At 41.6% G+C, this 21,593-nt stretch overlaps 1 protein-coding gene across 1 annotated transcript; it reads right to left on the reverse strand.

The window, feature by feature from the left end:
- Nucleotides 1-4,031: 4,031 nt before the first annotated feature.
- On the reverse strand, nucleotides 4,032-12,786 carry LOC109885213 (phospholipase A and acyltransferase 4-like). Its single transcript, XM_031838028.1, has 6 exons — nucleotides 12,766-12,786; nucleotides 12,055-12,212; nucleotides 9,360-9,470; nucleotides 7,433-7,551; nucleotides 4,332-4,609; nucleotides 4,032-4,230 (listed from the first exon to the last, which is right to left on the reverse strand). Exons 1-6 carry the CDS (start codon nucleotides 12,784-12,786, stop codon nucleotides 4,123-4,125), a joined length of 795 nt encoding a protein of 264 aa, XP_031693888.1. The 3' UTR covers nucleotides 4,032-4,122.
- Nucleotides 12,787-21,593: the final 8,807 nt, after the last annotated feature.

The following is a 21,593-nucleotide window of genomic DNA, read 5'->3' on the forward strand; positions in this document are numbered from 1 at the left end:
CTCCACGTTGACTCTGTACCGGTACCCCCTGTATATAGCATCCACATTGACTCCGTACCGGAGCCCCCTGTATATAGCCTCCACATTGACTCTGTACCGGTTCCCCCTGTATATAGCCTCCACATTGACTCTGTACCGGTACCCCCTGTATACAGTGGGGCAAAAAAGTATTTAGTCAGCCACCAATTGTGCAAGTTCTCCCACTTAAAAAGATGAGAGAGGCCTGTAATTTTCATCATAGGTACACTTCAACTATTACAGACAAAATGAGGGAAAAAAATCCAGAAAATCACATTGTAGAGATTTGTCTTCCAACAAGACAATGATCCAAAACATAAAGCAAAATCTACAATGGAATGGTTCAAAAATAAACATATCCAGGTGTTAGAATGGCCAAGTCAAAGTCCAGACCTGAATCCAATCGAGAATCTGTGGAAAGAACTGAAAACTGCTGTTCACAAATGCTCTCCATCCAACCTCACTGAGCTCGAGCTGTTTTGCAAGGAGGAATGGGAAAAAATGTCAGTCTCTCGATGTGCAAAACTGATAGAGACATACCCCAAGCGACTTACAGCTGTAATCGCAGCAAAAGGTGGCGCTACAAAGTATTAACTTAAGGGGGCTGAATAATTTTGCACACCCAATTTTTCAGTTTTTGATTTGTTAAAAAAGTTTGAAATATCCAATAAATGTCGTTCCACTTCATGATTCTGTCCCACTTGTTGTTGATTCTTCACAAAAAAATACAGTTTTATATCTTTATGTTTGAAGCCTGAAATGTGGCAAAAGGTCGCAAAGTTCAAGGGGGCCGAATACTTTCGCAAGGCACTGTATACTGTATACTATGGGTGAATATTAACCATGTGTAGCATGATCTTTGCAACATTCAGTATGTCTTATATCTCATATGACGCTCCGCAAGATTCCTTCCTTTACAAAAAGGATTCGCTAGATGGTGGCGCTATAACAAGCAATTGAAAATGCACATTTTGAAAGGTCACGTCCCTTGTCCCGTTTGACCTGAAATTCGGTACATAGTTCCCTCTCTTCACAAGGAACAATTTGACCTTAGGCACCTATACCTACAAGGTCGGCAGTGATGAATTTTCCTCCATTTTGAATGTTGGGAAAAATACTTAAAATGCTACTCCTCTGGCGCCGAATGACTGATCTGCATGAAAGTTAGTATGTGGCAACAATGGACAAAGGTCTCTCAACACACTATTTTTCAGAGGTGTACTTAAAACAACCTGGCCGCTATTGACCAATAAACTTTCACGTGGGCGTGGTCTGGCACAAATGCATATAAATCAGTCAAGGATATTCGTATTGTAACAACACTTGGCACACATGTTGCAAACCCTGTCAAAGGGGGTTGCTATAGTAATCAACTGTACATACGTTAGTCACAAGCAATATTTCAGACACCACTGGCCTGATTTTGACGGAACTTGGATGAATGATGTGTCTTGCCATAGAGATCAGTCATTTACAAAATTACACTAATTGGCCCAAAGGCAGCAATGCATACACTCAATTAGTATTTGGTAGCATTGCCTTAAAATTGTTTAACTTGGGTCAAACCCCCATGCTACACGGTTGGGATGGTGTTCTTCAGCTTGCAAGCATCCCTTATTCCTCCAAACATAACGATGGTCATTATGACCAAACAGTTCTAGTTTTGTTTCATTAGACCAGAGGACATTTTTCCAAAAAGTACGATCTTTGTCCCCATGTGCAGTTGCAAACTGTAGTCTGTCTTTTTTTATGGCGGTTTTGGAGCAGTGGCTTCTTCCTTGCTGAGCAGCCTTTCCTTGCTGAGCGGCCTTTCAGGTTATGTTGATATGATGGCTTTCGGAGCCATCATCGACTCAGTGGGTTTTGTCCAACATGTCTCTGGACCCACTCACTGTCACAGTCATACTCTGGACCTAGTTTTGTCCCATGGAATAAATGTTGTGGATCTTAATGTTTTTCCTCCTGATCCTGGACTATCGGACCACCATTTTATTACGTTTGCAATTGCAACAAATAATCTGCTCAGACCACAACCAAGGAACATCAAAAGTCGTGCTATAAATTCACAGACAACACAAAGATTCCTTGATGTCCTTCCAGACTCCCTCTGTCTACCCAAGGACGCCAGAGGACAAAAATCAGTTAACCACCTAACTGAGGAACTCAATTTAACCTTGCGCAATACCCTAGATGCAGTTGCACCCCTAAAAACGAAAAACATTTCTGTCGTGGAAGATTCAGAATTTGTTGGTAACATATGTAAGATGTTTTATATTTATCTAATGTGTGTAAGTTACTTCTCATCAGAATGGTATTTTTGTATAATACTGTGGCGAGGTTGCAGTTATCTGTTCTATGTCAAGACTAAGTTGCATGGGCCGCTGAGAGGGGAGAGGTCAAAGTGTCATCATGTGTAAACATATCTTTTACTCCCTACCTTTCCCAGTGGAGAAAGGAGGGTGGCAGTGTCTGGAATCATTCTATGCTCCCTCTAATGTTGTTTCTATCTTAACCTATAGCCTCATTCTCCTCTCCGTGAGTTTGTCCAGGAGTTTGTATTTAGAGTGGGTTGTATCTAAATGACAATTTGATATATGCCTGTTGATATGGAGGATTGGTTTATGGTTCTGGGGTTTGGGAAAGGAGACAAAGCTGAACGATGAATTATGTCTATGCTGTCTGACTATGTGTGATCTTTGCTATAAAGGATCCCATTTTGCCATTGTGGGGGGACTCTCAACTTTTCATTAGAGATACTGAACTGTTGAAAGTCAAAATGCTATAGAGCTTATATAATTAAAAATGGACGTTGATAACTAACTCTGACTTGTGTGTGTGGTTTGCTCCCATGATTTGGTAAATAGAGGAAATTTCCACAACATTTCTCATAAGAAACTAGCTCCCTGGTACACAGAAAATACCCGAGCTCTGAAGCAAGCTTCCAGAAAATTGGAACGGAAATGGCGCCACACCAAACTGGAAGTCTTCCGACTAGCTTGGAAAGACAGTACCGTGCAGTATCGAAGAGCCCTTACTGCTGCTCGATCATCCTATTTTTCCAACTTAATTGAGGAAAATAAGAACAATCCGAAATTCCTTTTTGATACTGTCGCAAAGCTAACTAAAAAGCAGCATTCCCCAAGAGAGGATGGCTTTCACTTCAGCAGTAATACATTCATGAACTTCTTTGAGGAAAAGATCATGATTATTAGAAAGCAAATTACGGACTCCTCTTTAAATCTGCGTATTCCTTCAAAGCTCAGTTGTCCTGAGTCTGCACAACTCTGCCAGGACCTAGGATCAAGAGATACGCTCAAGTGTTTTAGTACTATATCTCTTGACTATAGTTTGATAACAAGAAATATGTGGAGTGGTTGAATAACAAGTTTTAATGACTCCAACCCAAGTGTATGTAAACTTCCGACTTCAACTGTATCTTACTGTATCCATTCAAGGAACAAGCTCAGAACATTAAAGTGCATCCGTTTCACAGACCCAGATGAAGTCTAGTCCTGGATTAACAATCACTTTCATTAGAGATGATCCATTAACAATGCTTTTAAATCCAGGAGGAGGTTTAATCTGGTTCCTGCAATCTGTCCCTAAAAGTAGAAACGGGGCTAATACTTTATAACAGAATATATGATTAACATGAACTGTATGGGAGGATTCTCCATAGATCCTGTTCCTGCAGTCAATCGCCCTCTAGTGGCCTCATGGGTGGAATGTTAGTCATATTTTCCATGATGTAATAACTAATAAACATATTTTTTGAAACTGCAGAAAATCCATTGTTTCCATGTCAACTGGTTTGTTATATTTCAGTCTTCTGTGATGTATATAAAGTCTAATATTGGGAGGCAACCTCAACATGGAATACATGTCAACTGTATCTGACATTGTACAGGTGTCTTCTTTTGTTAAGCCCGTAACCATTTTTGAATAATATAAAAGGGTGGTATATTAATTTAATATTCTGTTTGATTTGAATGAAAAATGACCACACAACCACATTGGTCTTTGAGATGGTCCTTTATTCATTAGACAATACACAACATTTTGCATTACTGACATTCTCCATGGACTCATGAATGACCCAAGAAATTATTTACTAAGTGTGCTTGCTGCAGCAGCTGTAGAAGCAGAAACAGCAGTCAGTACACCAAGCAGGCCTGCAGTACCAGTTAACACATTATTCAGGAAGTCATCTGCCTATAAGGAAAAATACAAAGAAAAATAATAATTAAAATGGAGTGCATCTCCTCAAGCAAAGCATTAATTAGAATATTCTCTCATTATACTGTCATGGCTACCTGTTGGGACTTTGATTTGCCATAACGGAGGAAAGTAACAAAATGCTCGCAGTTGCGTCCAAGGAGGTCATATGTTATTGTGCGTCCTCTCATTTTGTCCACATCCCCCATAATGACGTCAGTCCTCCTTGGTTTGTACTCGTCATCCAGGTAGTTGTTGATTTTGTAAGTATTCCCTGCTGCCACATCCTGTAATGTCTCGATTGTAATCGTGCCTTTACAGGAAACACTGCCGCTGGATGAGCTAAAACTGCAGAAAGATACTCTTGAAGGCCCATCTACAAAACAGGAGGAAATAAAAGGTGTGTTTTGATGATGAGAAATAAAGAAACTGACTATCAAACATGTTCAGATATCAGTTTTACTGTGGTGTTAGGGGCAGCAGGTAGTCTAGTGGTTAGAGCATTGGGCCAGTACTCTACTGTTAGGGGCAGCAGGTAGTCTAGTGGTTAGAGCATTGGGCCAGTACTCTACTGTTAGGGGCAGCAGGTAGTCTAGTGGTTAGAGCATTGGGCCAGTACTCTGCTGTTAGGGGCAGCAGGTAGCCTAGTGGTTAGAGCATTGGGCCAGTACTCTGCTGTTAGGGGCAGCAGGTAGCCTAGTGATTAGAGCATTGGGTCAGTACTTTGCCGTTAGGGGTGGCAGGTAGCCTAGTGGTTAGAGCATTGGGCCAGTACTCTGCTGTTAGGGGTAGCAGGTAGACTAGTGGTTAGAGCATTGGGCTAGTACTCTGCTGTTAGGGGCAGCACGTAGCCGAGTGGTTAGAGCATTGGGCCAGTACTCTGCTGTTAGAGGCAGCAGGTAGCCTAGTGGTTAAAGCATTGGGCCAGTACTCTGCTGTTAGGGGCAGCAGGTAGCCTAGTGTTTAAAGAATTGGGCCAGGACTCTGCTGTTAGGGGCAGCAGGTAGCCTAGTGGTTAGAGCATTGGGCCAGTACTCTGCTGTTAGGGGCAGCACGTACTCTAGTGGTTAAAGCATTGGGCCAGTACTCTGCTGTTAGGGGCAGCAGGTAGCTGAGTGGTTAGAGCATTGGGCCAGTAATCTGCTGTTAGGGGCAGCAAGTAGCCTGGTGGTTAAAGCATTGGGCCAGTACTCTGCTGTTGGGGCAGCAGGTAGCCTAGTGGTTAGAGCATTGGGTCAGTATTTTGCCGTTAGGGGTGGCAGGTAGCATAGTGGTTAGAGCATTGGGTCAGTACTTTGCCGTTAGGGGTGGCAGGTAGCCTAGTGGTTAGAGCATTGGGCCAGTACTCTGCTGTTAGGGGTAGCAGGTAGACTAGTGGTTAGAGCATTGGGCCAGTACTCTGCTGTTAGGGGCAGCACGTAGCCGAGTGGTTAGAGCATTGGGCCAGTACTCTGCTTTTAGAGGCAGCAGGTAGCCTAGTGGTTAAAGCATTGGGCCAGTACTCTGCTGTTAGGGGCAGCAGGTAGCCTAGTGTTTAAAGAATTGGGCCATGACTCTGCTGTTAGGGGCAGCAGGTAGCCTAGTGGTTAGAGCATTGGGCCAGTACTCTGCTGTTAGGGGCAGCACGTAGCCTAGTGGTTAAAGCATTGGGCAAGTACTCTGCTGTTAGGGGCAGCACGTAGCCTAGTGGTTAAAGCATTGGGCCAGTACTCTGCTGTTAGGCGTAGCACGTAGCCTAGTGGTTAAAGCATTGGGACAGTACTCTGCTGTTAGTGGCAGCAGGTAGACTAGTGGTTAGAGCTTTGTGTCAGTACTTTGCCGTTAGGGGCAGCAGGTAGCATTGGGCCAGTACTCTGCTCTTAGGGGCAGCAGGTAGCCTAGTGTTTAAATCATTGTAGCAGGAGTCTGCTGTTAAGGGCTGCACATAGCCTAGTGGTTAAAGCATTGGGCCAGGACTCTGCTGTTAGTGGCAGCAGGTAGCCTAGTGGTTAGAGCATTGGGCCAGTAATCTGCTTATAGGGGCAGCAAGTAGCCTGGTGGTTTACGCATTGGGCCAGTACTTTGCCGTTAGGGGTGGCAGGTAGCCTAGTGGTTAGAGCATTGGGCCAGTACTCTGCTGTTAGGGGTAGCAGGTAGACTAGTGGTTAGAGCATTGGGCCAGTACTCTGCTGTTAAGGGCAGCACGTAGCCTGGTGGTTAAAGCATTGGGCCAGTACTCTGCTGTTGGGGCAGCAGGTAGCCTAGTGGTTAGAGCATTGGGCCAGTACTCTGCTGTTAGGGGTAGCAGGTAGCCTAGTGGTTAGAGCATTGGGCCATTACTCTGCTGTTAGGGGCAGCAGGTAGCCAAGTGGTTAGAGCATTGGGCCAGTACTCTGCTGTTAGAGGTAGCAGGTAGACTAGTGGTTAGAGCGTTGGGCCAGTACTCTGCTGTTAGGGGCAGTAGGTAGCCTAGTGGTTAGAATATTGAGCCAGTACTCTGCTTTTAGGGGCAGCAGATAGCCTAGTGGTTAGAATATTGAGCCAGTACTCTGCTGTTAGGGGCAGCAAATAGACTATTTGTTAAATTATTGGGCCAGGACTCTGCTGTTAGGGGCAGCAGGTAGCCTTGTGGTTAGAGCATTGGTCCAGTACTCTGCTGTTAGGGGCAGCAAGTAGCCTAGTGGTTAAAGCATTGTACCAGGAGTCTGCTGTTAGGGGCAGCAGGTAGCCTAGTGGTTAGAGCATTGGGCCAGTACTCTGCTGTTAGGGGCAGCAGGTAGCCTAGTGGTTAGAGCATTTGGCCAGTACTCTGCTGTTAGGGGAAACAGGTATCGTAGTGTTTAGAGCATTGGGCCAGTACTCTGCTGTTAGGGGTAGCCGGTAGCCTAGTGGTTAGAGCATTGGGCCAGTACTCTGCTGTTAGGGGAAGCAGGTAGCCTAGTGGTTAGACCATTGGCCAGTACTCTGCTGTTAGGGGTAGCCGGTAGCCTAGTGGTTAGAGCATTGGGCCAGTACTCTGCTGTTAGGGGAAGCAGGTAGCCTAGTGGTTAGAGCATTGGGCCAGTACTCTGCTGTTAGGGGTAGCCGGTAGCCTAGTGGTTAGAGCATTGGGCCAGTACTCTGCTGTTAACATTTGTCTTCAGATGATGTTTACACCCTGCCCTAATTCTGGATTTGGAATATCGGCTACAACAAAAACATTTATAGAAAACCATCATACCTGGAGTTACCAAATGGATGACCTCTCCATTTCCAATGTACAGAGCCCAGTGTTTGTATTGACCTCTGTTTATCTCAATCATGTCGACAGGTTCTACTCCTTCAGTGTAGCTTACGGGCCAAGCAAAGCAGCATTACTTAAGATGACCTACAAGCAGGGAGTGCAGTAAACTATAATAATCTCCCCAAACAGCAGAACATATTCCTGACAACTACATGTAGCTACGGCAGAAAGATTTGTTTAGATATGATCAAATAGACCAGCTAAAGTCATCCTACCATTACAAGACTGTATACTATAGACCAGCTAAAGTCCTCCTACCATTACAAGACTGTACACTATAGACGAGCTAAAGTCCTCCTACCATTACAAGACTGTATACTATAGACCAGCTAAAGTCCTCCTACCATTACAAGACTGTACACTATAGACGAGCTAAAGTCCTCCTACCATTACAAGACTGTACACTATAGACTAGCCAAAGTCATCCTACCGTGACAAGACTGTATACTATAGACCAGCTAAAGTCATCCTACCATTACAAGACTGTACACTATAGACCAGCTAAAGTCCTCCTACCATTACAAGACTGTATACTATAGACCAGCTAAAGTCATCCTACCATTACAAGACTGTATATTATAGACCAGCTAAAGTCAGCCGAGCAACATTCAGTTGGTGGCACAGTAACCAAAAAAGTTGGGAACAGTAATGTACCCTACAGTAATGTAATTCTTGATAATGATCAACAGTGTCGGACTACCTCATGTTTGCCCAATAAAGGGGGCTGTGCAGAGAACACAATCAGACAGTGTTCTTCAGACACGGTCACCCTGTTTCTAGACAACTTTGAGGTGTTATTTGTTACATTATTTTCTCAGAACGTTTCCATGTGTATTGTTTTTTTATACTGATGAAGCTAGAAACAAAAGCATTTTGCATGTATGCTCACGCCCCATACATCAAAAAGTAAACTGTTACTGCCCTTTGTTTGTGGTCTGAAATCCTGTTAATAGACCCCTTTTTGTATTTGCAAACATTGCTGCACGAGGACGATGTGCACCAGTTGGTGTCTGAACAAAGGAGAGTTCTTATAGAATGCATGCAACAAGAGCCTCGATTTACATGTTGCTTAGGAGTGCATTTCACACTACATTTGGATTATAATAGGATTTTAAGGCTCGTATAAATGTTCTGCTTAATATAATGTTAGAGTCATCGCAATTCAACTGCATTATACTTAAAAAACACTTCAACCAGTAAAACGGCTCTTTAGCTAGCTTTTGCTACAGCCTATATCAATGAGCGTTAGCATTCTAGCTAACAAATGCTGCATCCACAATAGTGATTTTGCAAAGATCACAACCAAATATACAGTGGGGCAAAAAAAGTATTTAGTCAGCCACCAATTGTGCAAGTTCTCCCACTTAAAACGATGAGAGAGGCCTGTAATTTTCATCATAGGTACACTTCAACTATGACAGACAAAATGAGAGAGAAAAAATCCAGAAAATCACATTGTAGGATTTTAAATGTATTTATTTGCAAATTATGGTGGAAAATATGGTGGAAAATAAGTATTTGGTCAATAACAAAAGTTTATCTCAGTACCCCACTGTAATCCTAGTGACTGTTCAAGCAAGAATCAAAACATCATTGCAAGTATATGAGAACCCTAAAAAGTTATTTTGTTTAGAAGTAATAAAAACGTATAGGCTATATTGAATGGGCGCAGATGGCGATAGCTTTCTTACTGCTGCCAAGAGTTGCACGCATCTGTGCGTGATGTCAGTGTGTACTGGAAAAGACTCTATTGGACAAAGTATTTAATGATTTGGTGCTCAGGACCATTTTCCCTCTTTTGTTCCCCACAATGAAATCGGGGAGGGGACTGTGGGTCTGTCTCCGTCCTTAAGTATGTTTGTACGTTCTTTCGTCACACAGGAAATGGATAGTCTCGCTGTGGTTCCCCAACACTCGTAGGTTGATGGAGGTGGTCTGGTGGGTGACCCGGCCTATAGAGCGCCCGTCCCGCGCTCTAACACCCATGGGAATGGAGAGGGGTTGAGATGGGTTGAGATGGGATGCCCAGCTCAAACGCCAGGGTAACGTCCATGAGACTCACATCGGCCCCCGAGTCGATGAGTACCTGGAGAGACTTGGACTGGTCGCCCCACAGCAGGGTGGCATAGGGAGGGGGGTGAGTAAGGGGAGAAGAACAATTATCTTTCAGACCCACTCCAACGAATGATCTAGCTCTCTTGAAGCTGGGAGGAGGTGCTCTTGTTCTCCATGGACTTTACAGTGTCCCACAACTTTTTGGAGTTAGAGCTACAGGATGCAAATTTCTGTTTGAAAAAGCTAGCCTTTGCTTTCCTGACTGACTGTGTGTATTGGTTCCTGACTTCCCTGAGAAGTTGCATATTGCGGAGACTATTCGATGCTAGTGCAGTCCACCACAGGATGTTTTTGTGCTGGTCAAGGGCAGTCAGGTCTGGAGTGAACCAAGGCCTACATCTGTTCTTAGTTCTACATTTTTTGAAAGGGCCATGCTTATTTAAGATGGTGAGGAAATTACTTTTAAAGAACGACCAGACATCCTCGACTGACGGGATGAGGTCAATATCCTTCCAATACTAACCTAATTGACAGAGTGAAAAGAAGGAAGCCTGTACAGAATACATAAATATTCAAAAAATGCATCCTGTTTGCAACAAGGCACTAAAGTAATACTGCTAAAAATGTGGCAAAGAAATTTACTTTATGTCCTAAATACAAAGTGTTACTGTATGTTTGGGGGAAATCCATTCTCATATTTTCAAACATAGTGGTGTCTGTATCATGTTATGGGTATGCTTTTAATCAACAAGGACAGTGGAGTTTTTCAGGATTAAAAGAAACAGAATCGAGCTAAACACAGACAAAATCCTAGAGGAAAACCTGATTTCAGTCTGCTTTCCACCAGACACTGGCAGATTAATTTACCTTTCAGCAGGACAATAACCTAAAACACAAGGCCAAATCTACACAGGAGTTACTTACCAAGAAGACAGTGAATGTTCCTGAGCGGCCGAGTTACAGATTTGACTTAAATCAACTAGAAAATCTATGGCAAGACCTGAAAATGGTTGTCTAGCAATGATCAACAACCAATTTGACTTGAAGAATTTAAAAAAGAATAATGGGCAAATGTTGCACAAACCAGGTGTGGAAAGCACTTAGAGACTTACCCAGAAACCCTCACAGATATAATCTCTGTGAAAGGTGGGAAAACTTATGTAAATGAGATATTTATATATTTCATTTTCAATACATTTTCTAAAATGTCTAAAAACATGTTTTCTTTCACTTTGTCATTATGGGTTATTGTGATGTCATTATGGGGTATTGTGATGTCATTATGGGGTATTGTGATGTCATTATGGGGTATTGTGTGTAGATGCATAAAAATCTATTTTGAATTCAGGCTGTAAAACAACAAAATGTGGAATAAGTCAAAGGGTGTGAATACTTTCTGAAGGCCCTGTAGATACACACTCACTCACACACAATACACACACACTAGATACACACTCACTCACACACAATACACACACACTAGATACACACTCACTCACACACAGTACACTCACACTAGATACACACTCACTCACACACAATACACTCACACTAGATACACACCCACTCACACACAATACACTCACACTAGATACACACCTACTCACACACAATACACTCACACTAGATACACACCCACTCACACACAATACACTCACACTAGATACACACCCACTCACACACAATACACACACACTAGATATGCACACATAACACACTCACTCACACACAATACACACACACTAGATACGCACACATAACACACGCACGCACGCACACACACTCACACACACATAATACACTCACACACACACACTCACACACACGCAGGCACGCACGCACACACACACACACACAATACACTCACACATAATACACTCACACTACATACGCACACATAACACACGCACGCACACACACACACTCACACACACGCAGGCACACACACACACACACACACACACACACACACACACACACACACACACACACACACATTTGCTACTGCCACTCTGTTCTTTATTTTACTCTTATTATTATCTATCCAGATGCCTAGTCACTTTACCCTGCCTTCATGTACACACAGCATCTACCTCAAATACTGTGTAACCCTGCCTTCATGTACACACAGCATTTACCTCAAATACCGTGTAACTCTGCCTTCATGTACATACAGTATCTACCTCAAATACTGTGTAACCCTGCCTTCATGTACACACAGCATCTACCTCAAATACTGTGTAACCCTGCCTTCATGTACATACAGTATCTACCTCAAATACTGTGTAACCCTGCCTTCATGTACATACAGTATCTACCTCAAATACCGTGTAACCCTGCCTTCATCTACATACAGCATCTACCTCAAATACTGTGTAACCCTGCACATTCACAGCATTCGGCGGATGTGACAAATATAAATTATTTGCATATAACCGATGAAGAGAGAAAGGAAAGCTACATTGGAACAGGGCTGAGTTGGTGTTGTTTGTCTGTTTACTCACACGTCATCATTGTAGGCGTCTCCAGTGTACACCCTGCTGTCAGCCTTGGTCGGGTAGGAGATGATGCTATTGGCTGAGGCGTTGAGGGGGACGGACTTCTCTGACAGCACCACGGTAGGTGCACCCTGAGTACTTTGTCCGTCCTCCACATTGTTCACCTAAAGCAGCCAGGAAACACACACACACAGAGAGGGGCCTCTGTCAGCAGCACACTAACAAACATTAAGAAAGAGGTGGCTGTTGTGTCACGAGACTGTTTTCATGCTAACTTCCTAGCATGACCATAACATTACCTAACATCCTCTCTGGTGAAGACCTGGAATAAAAACACTAGTCTTTGAGCTTGAAAGTAATATAGAGGACAGGCTGAGACTTTTTTTCAAAGTTTGTTTCAGAAAGATTTGAAGCTAGAGCAACTGTAGGCCTCCTCTACACAACCTATAGTATCAGGATACAAGAGACTGGGCCCTATCTTACTACATGGCATTACTTGAGCACGTATGTCATTAGACAGTGATTCACTTTAATAGGTCTGACTCTATGAGGCGAAAGGGGGAGCTGTGTTGACTTTGCCCCCATGTACTGTTCTCCAATGATACAGGAATGGCATTTTTTTTAATGACTATTTTCAGTCTGGCTGAGCAGTCGGCCAGTGAAATGTGGATTACCTGCTTGGTTCACCAGATTCAAGAGTACACCATGCCAAGTTACCGACAATCCCCACAGACCCATTTCCCTTAGTTACTGTCCCCACAAAATTACTATTAGTGTAATTATGTTAGCTATGTTAGCAGGATGCTCTCTCTGTCCAGCTCCAGTCTTATCATGGACGTGAAATGGAGGGAAAGATTCCATTTGAACATCCACGCTAGCTAAGGCAAGGGCTTTCAAGACAGGGATGTCCTTTGTCTAGCTATTTATTTTCATTAGCCCACAGAACCCCCTAGAATCAATAATTAGAACTCATGGCTCACTCTGGGGTTTAGAGATTGGTGGAGATCAAAATGTGACTTCCTTGTATGCAGATTACATTTTACTTTATTTATCTGAACCAAAACATTCCCTGTCATTTCTTTTACTACTGTTGGACACATAGCGCTGTATCAGGATTCAAAGTGAATTGGGAGAAGACTGAAATAATCATTACTTCTCAAGATTAGAAAGTGCATTTAAGTGGAAATGGACAAAGACACGTACGAAATACCTGGGTGTACTGATATCATGCAGCCTGGAGGAGGCATATAAAATCAATTACTCTCCTTTAATAGATCAGTTTGAATCTGATGTTCAGAGATGGAGATCTCTCCCTATTTCTATGTTAGGTAGAGTCAACATAAATATATATTACCAAGGTGGATGTATTTATTCCATGCCTTGCTAGTTTCAATTCCATCCATCTTTTTTAAATAAAATGAATGGCCTTCTCTCCAACTTTATTTGGAATGTAAAGACCTGAAGAGTCAAATTGACTGTTTTACACTTCCCCTATAAAGCTGGAGGTTGTTGGACTACCTCATATGAAGATGTATTACTGGGATCCACAACTGCTTTCACTTAAATAATGGACAGCAGACTATCCTTGTGCATGGATGACTATCAAAGCCACAAACGTAATACCGTATGATCGGAAATATATTCACCACATCGGGTCCAAGGCATTGCAGAAAAAAACAGACAATCCAATGACAATCCAATGTACATAAATTCATGAGGTGGAAAGAACCAATTGTCACGCCCTGACCTTAGTTATCTTTGTTTTCTTTATTATTTTGGTTCGGTCAGGGTGTGACATGGGTGATTATATGTTTTTGTCCTGTCTAGGGGTTTTGTATGTTCATGGGGTGGGAACCAGTCTAGGGGTTTTGTATGTCTATGATTGCCTAGATTGGTTCTCAATTAGAGGCAGCTGTTTATCGTTGTCTCTGATTGGGAACCATATTTAGGCAGCCATATTCTTTGGGTATTTTGTGGGTGATTGTTTCCTGTGTCAGTGTTTGTGCCACAGGGGACTGTTTTGTTTTCATTCACTTTGTTATTTTGTATTTTGTCGTGTTCAGTTTGTTCTATTAAAACATGGACACTTACCACGCTGCGTATTGGTCCGACCTCTTACTCCTTGTCAGAAGAAGAGGACGAGCGTTACACCAATATTGCCAGGCACCCCTATTTGGAATAACCCCACCTTACCTCCAGTGTTTAATGACAAGTCCTGGTTCGAAAGTGACATTGTGAATTGTTAACATGTGCACTAAGATGGATCTCTCCTGTCATTCAATCAATCAATCAATCAAGGCCGATTTCTTAAAATTCTTACAACTCAGAAATCTTATTCAATCGCTTCAACAGAATCTGGAAGAACCAAAGGACTCTAGCACAGAAAAAAAACTTAGAGAAGCTGTTACGCCAAAGAAGTCGATTGCCAGGTTTTATCAATATTGAAACTCTACCTGATGGTTGTAGTGGAATTTCTAAATACCATCAAATGAGGAGGGACAAACGTATCACTCAAGTCCATGTTCTACTTAAACTAAATCTTTATTCAAATAACTTTTCGACAAGGGAGCTGGTCGCCATACCCACACAATGTGGATACAGTGAGAACCCACTGAGTGGAGTGAGCCTCTGGGTTATACATTATCTCAGGATAGGTCAGGACATGAGAGATGACATACAATGGTTCCAATCACTAACCCCACACATTCTGTGCCAGACCTTAGGCCCCAAATACAAAGAACTTGTTGTTTTGTTCAGTACTTAGGACATTTGTGACGCGATTCAGGAAAATAGGCGTATGCCGCAAGTCACGACTTCACAGGAAAGCCGTTTGAACGTAAAATATATATTTGTATTTTTTCACAGAAATGCCTTCTGGAACATGTGAACTTTCACGTGCCTTAATAATACATGTGTATGCCATCTGTAAATACGAATAAAAATGTTAATTACGAGCCTTGGTTGTTAAGCCACAGAAAAAGTTGGCAACCTTCCCACTAGCCATGATTGACTGAGATAATGAGCTCCCAGCACTGTGGCACTGTTCATGTTTATCTAGCTAACATTAGCTGGCTGGCTTATTAGCTAACATTACGTGACATGCGTACAACACCCGTTGAAAATGGCCTATGCAAAAATGCGTAATGAAATTGTTGTCAGCAGAGCTGGTTAGGCTGTTTTTCATGTTATCCAGAGGTAAACACATCTTCCACCGTGAACCAGGCAAGGCAGTCATTTGAGAAACCAAGGTGTGCGCTCTGAACGCTGCAGGAGCGAAACGAGATGGGTGGGGCCAAAGCTTAAGAGGGTGTGAACGATGCTGAATGGGTGTAGACAAAGGAAAACTCTTCACTAGATAGCAAAACATTCAACTGCGATTTTCTCAAAAGTGAGTTTACAAGTTGATCAACTTTCAAAGCAGAATTACTTTCCCATTGTTCCCCAAATGCAGTGTATGATACACAATTTGTAGCTCTGAGTCTCTATTTGTATCTGATGTAAAAAAAAAACCATTTCAAATTTTGGGACATAAGACCGAATCCAGGTGGTGAGTCACATTTGTTGTTACTCAGTTTACACCTTGAACTAGATATAATAGCATAGTCTGCAGATAAGACAACTTAATTATCTATGTTACTTAGCTAATTCTGATTTCTCCACCACATGGTTCAGAACCTATAAGGAAAAAATGGGAAACACAACTAAAGGAGGAAATTGAGGAGAACCATTGATCATAGATATGTGAAAATGTTAAAATATGCTCCTACGACATAAACTACTGCAATTTAAGATAATTTGTAGGACTTACTACACTCCTGAATGCATTTAACTCACCCAGAAATGTCACATCTCTGTTGTAGATGCAAAAACCAAAAAGGAACCCTATAGAGCCCTATCTATCGGTCAAACAGGGAAATTATTCCAATAGTTTTTCCACCATTAATTTTTACCACAGGGGTTTTTAGAAACACTTAAAATAAAGGTTGTGTTTCTTGTAGGTTTACCCTGGCGTGATGTTTTGATAACCATCTAAATCTCTCAAGGACAAGGTGACTTATCAATATAGTCGGCTCTATTTACTCTCAGATTCAAAAATGCTAATTAGCATCAAAGTAGACATCATGCAAAACTACAAATAACTGCAAGCTCCTGCACGTCATCTCTAGCTGATATCTTTTCTAACAGGTATTGTGTAAATTTAAACAAGACAGTTCACAGAATTGTCCATTTAAAGAAATGTAGCCTATTTATTAAGTTCTACATTTAGCTAACATTAGATAGTTAATCCAGAGATTCTTACCCTTGCCTGGATTTGACAGTCTCGTCCAGAATGTCATGGCATTTGTAGTTCCTTATGGTAGCCACATTAGCAGCTAATTAGCATTTAATAGGGGGGGGGGGGGGGTTAAATACAGACAAATATATTTATAAAATATTTATAAAGATCACCTTGTCCTAGAGAGATTTACATGGTTATCAAAACGTCACAGCAGGGTATGCCTACACAAAACACAGCCCTTATTTTAAGTGTTTCTAAAATCAACTAAGAGAAACATTTACGTTGGAAAAACGATTGGAACCATTTCCCTGTTTGACCTTTAGGTTTTATGGTTATTATGACTCATAATGTGTTACTCTATTACATTTGCTGTGGTCCTGTGACAAACTGACTCCAATTCAGGAAGTATATTGAAATGTTTATTCCAATTTGGTTTACTTTCTGAATGGACTAGAATTGAAATGGAATTGAAATGGAATTGAAATGGAATTGATTTATGTTAAAAAAACATCCTAAAGATTGATTCTATACATCGTTTGACATGTTTCTACGGACTGTAACAGAACATTTTGACTTTTTGTCTGCACCTAGTGATCGCGCGTCATGAATTTTGGATTTGTGAACTCAAGGCGCGAACAAACCAGGAGGTATATGAACATAAATGACGGACTTCATCGAACAAAACAAACATTTATTGTGGAACTGGGATTCCTGGGAATGCATTCTGATGAAGATAATCAAAGGTAAGTGAATATTTATAATACTATTTCTGACTTTGTTGACTCCACAGCATGGCGGATATCTGAATGGCTTGATTTGTTGTCTGAGCGCTGTACTCAGATTATTGCATGGTGTGCTTTTTCAGTAAAGCTTTTTTGAAATCTGACACAGCGGCTGCATTAAGGAGAAGTGTATCTATAATTCCATGTCTAATAGTTGTATCTTTTATCAATGTTTATTATGAGCATTTCTGTAAATTGATGTGGCTCTCTGCAAAATCACCAGATGTTTTGGAACTACTGAACGTAACACGCCAATGTAAACTCAGATTTTTGTATATAAATATGAACTTTATCGAACAAAACATACATGTATTGTGTAACATAAAGTCCTACGAGTGTCATCTGATGAAGATCATCAAAGGTTAGTGATTCATTTTATCTCTATTTCTGTTTTTTGTGACTCCTCTCTTTGGCTGGAAAATTGGCTGTGTTTTTCCGTGACTTGGCTCTGACCTAACATATTCGTTTGGTGTGCTTTCGTCGTAAAGCCTATTTGAAATCGGACACTGTGCCTGGATTTACAATAAGTTTATCTTTAAAATGGTGTAAAATACTTGTATGCTTGAGGAATTTTAATTATGAGATTTCTGTTGTTTTGAATTTGGCGCCTTGCACTTTCACTGGCTGTTGGTTAGGTGGGACGCAACCGTCCCACATATCCCAGAGAAGTTAACTGAGGATTAAGTGAAATTGACTTCCGACTGCTTTACATTGACTACTTTCACATGCCACACATCTGTCAATAAGAACAACACATCCCCAGTCTAGATCAGTACCATTTCACCAATAACCCTGGTAACAATGCCTTCCCCCTGGCAACAATAACCATGGTAACAATGCCTTTTGTTGAAATGCAACCCTGACATGTTGTTGATGTTTAAAACCCCAGCCAGCCAGCCAGGCAGTCAGCCTTAGATAAGAGTTATAGAAACCACCTGTTTATACTAGTTAATGATCAGCCAGAGTGAAACTAGGTAGACTGAACAAACAGCAACTATGAGCTCCACACACTACACACAGCCATGCTACCCGCCTGTTAGCAACAGCCCCTCAGTAGAGTGGCAACACTGTAGCAATAGCTAGCAGCTATAAAACTAACCTGAGGAGTCAAAAGGTTGCTCTTAAAATGTGAAACCAGAGTAGGGCATGGGTTAAAGGTTACTAGTTTGATTTTCCAAAGTGTGGCCAACATTTTATTATCAGACAATTCTAGGTTGTCTGGTAATTGAGAGAAGGTTGAGGCGAGAGACATGAATTGAAAGAAAGTGTACAAGAGGACAATGTTGGGTTGAGATTGATCAATGACCAGTCAATGTGTCACAGCTACTACAGTACTCACTGTATTGACTGATAACCTTTGACCTACAAGTTGCACAGTCAAATACGTGAAAACATACATACACACACCTAAACCAAGCCCCCACTATGGAATTATACTGTATCTGTAAGTGTTTATCTGTTTTTTTATCTGTCATGTTTTTTTTTACACTTTCTTGAGTTCTTCTGTCATAAAAAGCATGAAATGACGATACTCCTTGTGGACTTTCAACTCATAAAGTAAAACCAGGGAACTGCAATCTCGCATTTCAAAGTCCGTTTTGAACTAGAACTTACCTCAGGTAAAGAAAACTTTGTAACTGACTGACTATTGTGCAATTTTATAAACTGTAAAAAATTGAACGTTTCTTAAGTGATTAGGGAGAGAGGATAGATTAGTCACAGTAACTTATCATGTTCAACCTGACAATGACTCGTAGTAAATGAAATATTCCTGCATTAAACCTGGGAGCATCTAAAAACACATACTTACAGTGTATTAATACCAGTATCAGTTTTCTACTCTAAAGAGGAACTACAATGGAAATACAGTATATTCGGAAAGTATTCAGACCCCTTCCCCTTTTCCACATTTTGATAAGTTACAGCTGTCACGTCTACTCCCATTCCTCCCCTCAGTGCTCGATGGTATACTAACCACTGGCCCTGGGATCCATCATTACGCACACCTGGCATCCATCCTTACGCACACCTGGGATCCATCCTTAGGCACACCTGGCATCCATCATTACGTGCACCTCTTTGACCATTCTGATTCACACCTGGACTCCATTGCCTTCCTGATTACCTCCCCTATATCTGTCACTCCCTTGGGTTCCTTCCTCAGTCAGTATTGTTTATGCTCATGTCTATACACATCTATATGTTTGTTATATTGTGTGATGTTCCGTTTAATATTAAACTCACAACCTGCACTTGCTCCCAACGTTACCAACGTTACAACTCCCAACATTACAACAATAAGCTTACTCTAAAATGGATTAAATTTAAAAAATGCTCATCAATCTCAAATGAAATCATATTTTATTAGTCACATGCACCGAATACAACAGGTGTAGTAGACCTTACAGTGAAATGCTTACTTACAAGCCTTAAACCAACAATGCTTTAAGAGTTAAGTAAAAAATATAAAAATAAATAGCAATAGCGAGGCTATATACAGGGGGTACCGGTTTAGTATCAATGGGTAATTGAGGTAATATGTACAATGGAAGTCTGAGGTTTACATACACCTTAGCCAAATACATTTAAACTCAGTTTTTCACAATTGCTGACATTTAATCCTAGTAAAAATTCCCTGTCTTAGGTCAGTTAGGATCACCACTTTATTTTAAGAATGTGAAATGTCAGAATAATAGTAGAGAGAATGATTTATTTCAGCTTTTATTTCTTTCATCACATTCTCAGTGGGTCAGAAGTTTGCATACACTCAATTAGTATTTGGTAGCATTGCCTTTAAATCTTTTAACTTGGGTCAAACATTTCGGGTAGCCTTCCACAAGCTTCCCACAATAAGTTGGGTGAATTTTGGCCCATTCCTGCTGACAGAGCTGGTGTAACTGAGTCAGGATTGTAGACCTCCTTGCTCGCACACGCTTTTTCTATTCTGCCCATGTAACAGGGTTATATTGGTGATTCCCCTTGCCACTTTATTGTTAAGCCAATGGGTTTTTGGTTTGAGTTTGTCTTGCCTTCACCTACTCAACATGGCATCTTATTGGCTGGTTTGCGTAGCTTGCTTATGAGGGGGGATGTTCCAGTTAGAATCGTCCCAGTGAACAAGCACCAAACCAGCGGTAAGTTGTTGGTTGCAAAGCACCGTACGTCAAAAGTGATTTTTATACTCTCAAGTGATGATTTAAATGTACAATTTATATCAAATTGTTTGTAAATGTTATTCGAACATCACACATAAGATGCAGCGGTTTTTGGAGAATATTTGTTGTGCATTTTGTTGTAAAGAATTCTCGCCAGTACTAGCTAGCAACTTACTGTGTCTAGTGGGGGGGGGTTCATATATTTTGTACAGTGCGTGAGTGCAGAGTTGGATGGTGAGACGAGCATTGCATGACGTGCAATTTGTGTCGTTCCTATCAGGTACATTGTTAAAGATATTATATTGTATATTGTAATTGTATTATTTTGGTAACTGTCCCAGTGAACAAGCACCAAACCAGAGTGCAGAGTTGGATGGTGAGACGAGCATTGCATGACGTGCAATTTTGTGTCATTCCTATCAGAATAAATCTACATGACTGGTGCTACATGTTGGAGTTCCGTGTCGATGACTGATTGTACACAACGCATGAAGAGTACTGTTACACCCACAAATGTGTTATTTGCCTCGAAGCAAGCCTAGAAGTAGTTTAGCTCGTCTGGAAGGCTGGAAGGCTTGTGTCAAATCAAATCAAATTGATATATAAAGCCCTTCTTACATCAGCTGATATCTCAAAGTGCTGTACAGAAACCCAGCTTAAACCCCAAACAGCAAGCAATGCAGGTGTAGAAGCACAGTGGCTAGGAAAAACTCCCTAGAAAGGCCAGAACCCAGGAAGAATCCTAGAGAGGAACCATGCTATCAGGGGGGGGGGGCAGTCCTCTTCTGGCTGTGCCGGGTGGAGATTATAACAGAACATGGCCAAGATGTTCAAATGTTCATAGATGACCAGCAGGGTCAAATAATAATAATCACAGTGAATGTCAAGAGTGTAACAGGTCAGCACCTCAGGAGTAAATGTCAGTTGGCTGAGACAGGAGGGCCACATCCGACAAGCATCAGAGCCGGTGTAGTACGACTTTGCCTGTTTAATGGTTCGTGGGAGGGCAAAGCGGGATTTCTTATAAGCTTCTGGGTTAGAGTCCCGCTCCTTGAAAGCGGCAGGTCTAGCCTTTAGCTCAGTGCGGTTGCTGCCTGTAATCCATGGCTCCTGGTTGGGGTGTGAACGTACGGTCACTGTGGGGACGACGTTATCGATGCAATTATTGATGAAGCAGATGTGGTGTATTCCTCAATGCCATTGGAGGAATCCCAGAACATATTCCAGTCTGTGCTAGCAAAACAGTCGTGTAGCTTAGCATCTGCTTCATCTGACAACTTTTTTATTGATCTAGTCACTGGTGCTTCCTGCTTTAATTTTTGCTTCTAA

This window comes from Oncorhynchus kisutch, linkage group LG13 (assembly GCF_002021735.2).
Source record: "Oncorhynchus kisutch isolate 150728-3 linkage group LG13, Okis_V2, whole genome shotgun sequence".
Taxonomy (NCBI): Eukaryota; Metazoa; Chordata; class Actinopteri; order Salmoniformes; family Salmonidae; genus Oncorhynchus; species Oncorhynchus kisutch.

Excerpts from the sequence above, each read along its gene's own strand:
- LOC109885213 (XM_031838028.1), bottom strand. The coding sequence starts at position 12,786 with ATGGGTCTGTGGGGATTGTCG. Across the intron at positions 7,552-9,359 it reads TTCCTGTGTGACGAAAGAAC|GCCCGTAAGCTACACTGAAG; the intron begins GTACAAACATAC and ends CTGCTTTGCTTG. Across the intron at positions 4,231-4,331 it reads GCAAATCAAAGTCCCAACAG|GCAGATGACTTCCTGAATAA; the intron begins GTAGCCATGACA and ends TTTTCCTTATAG.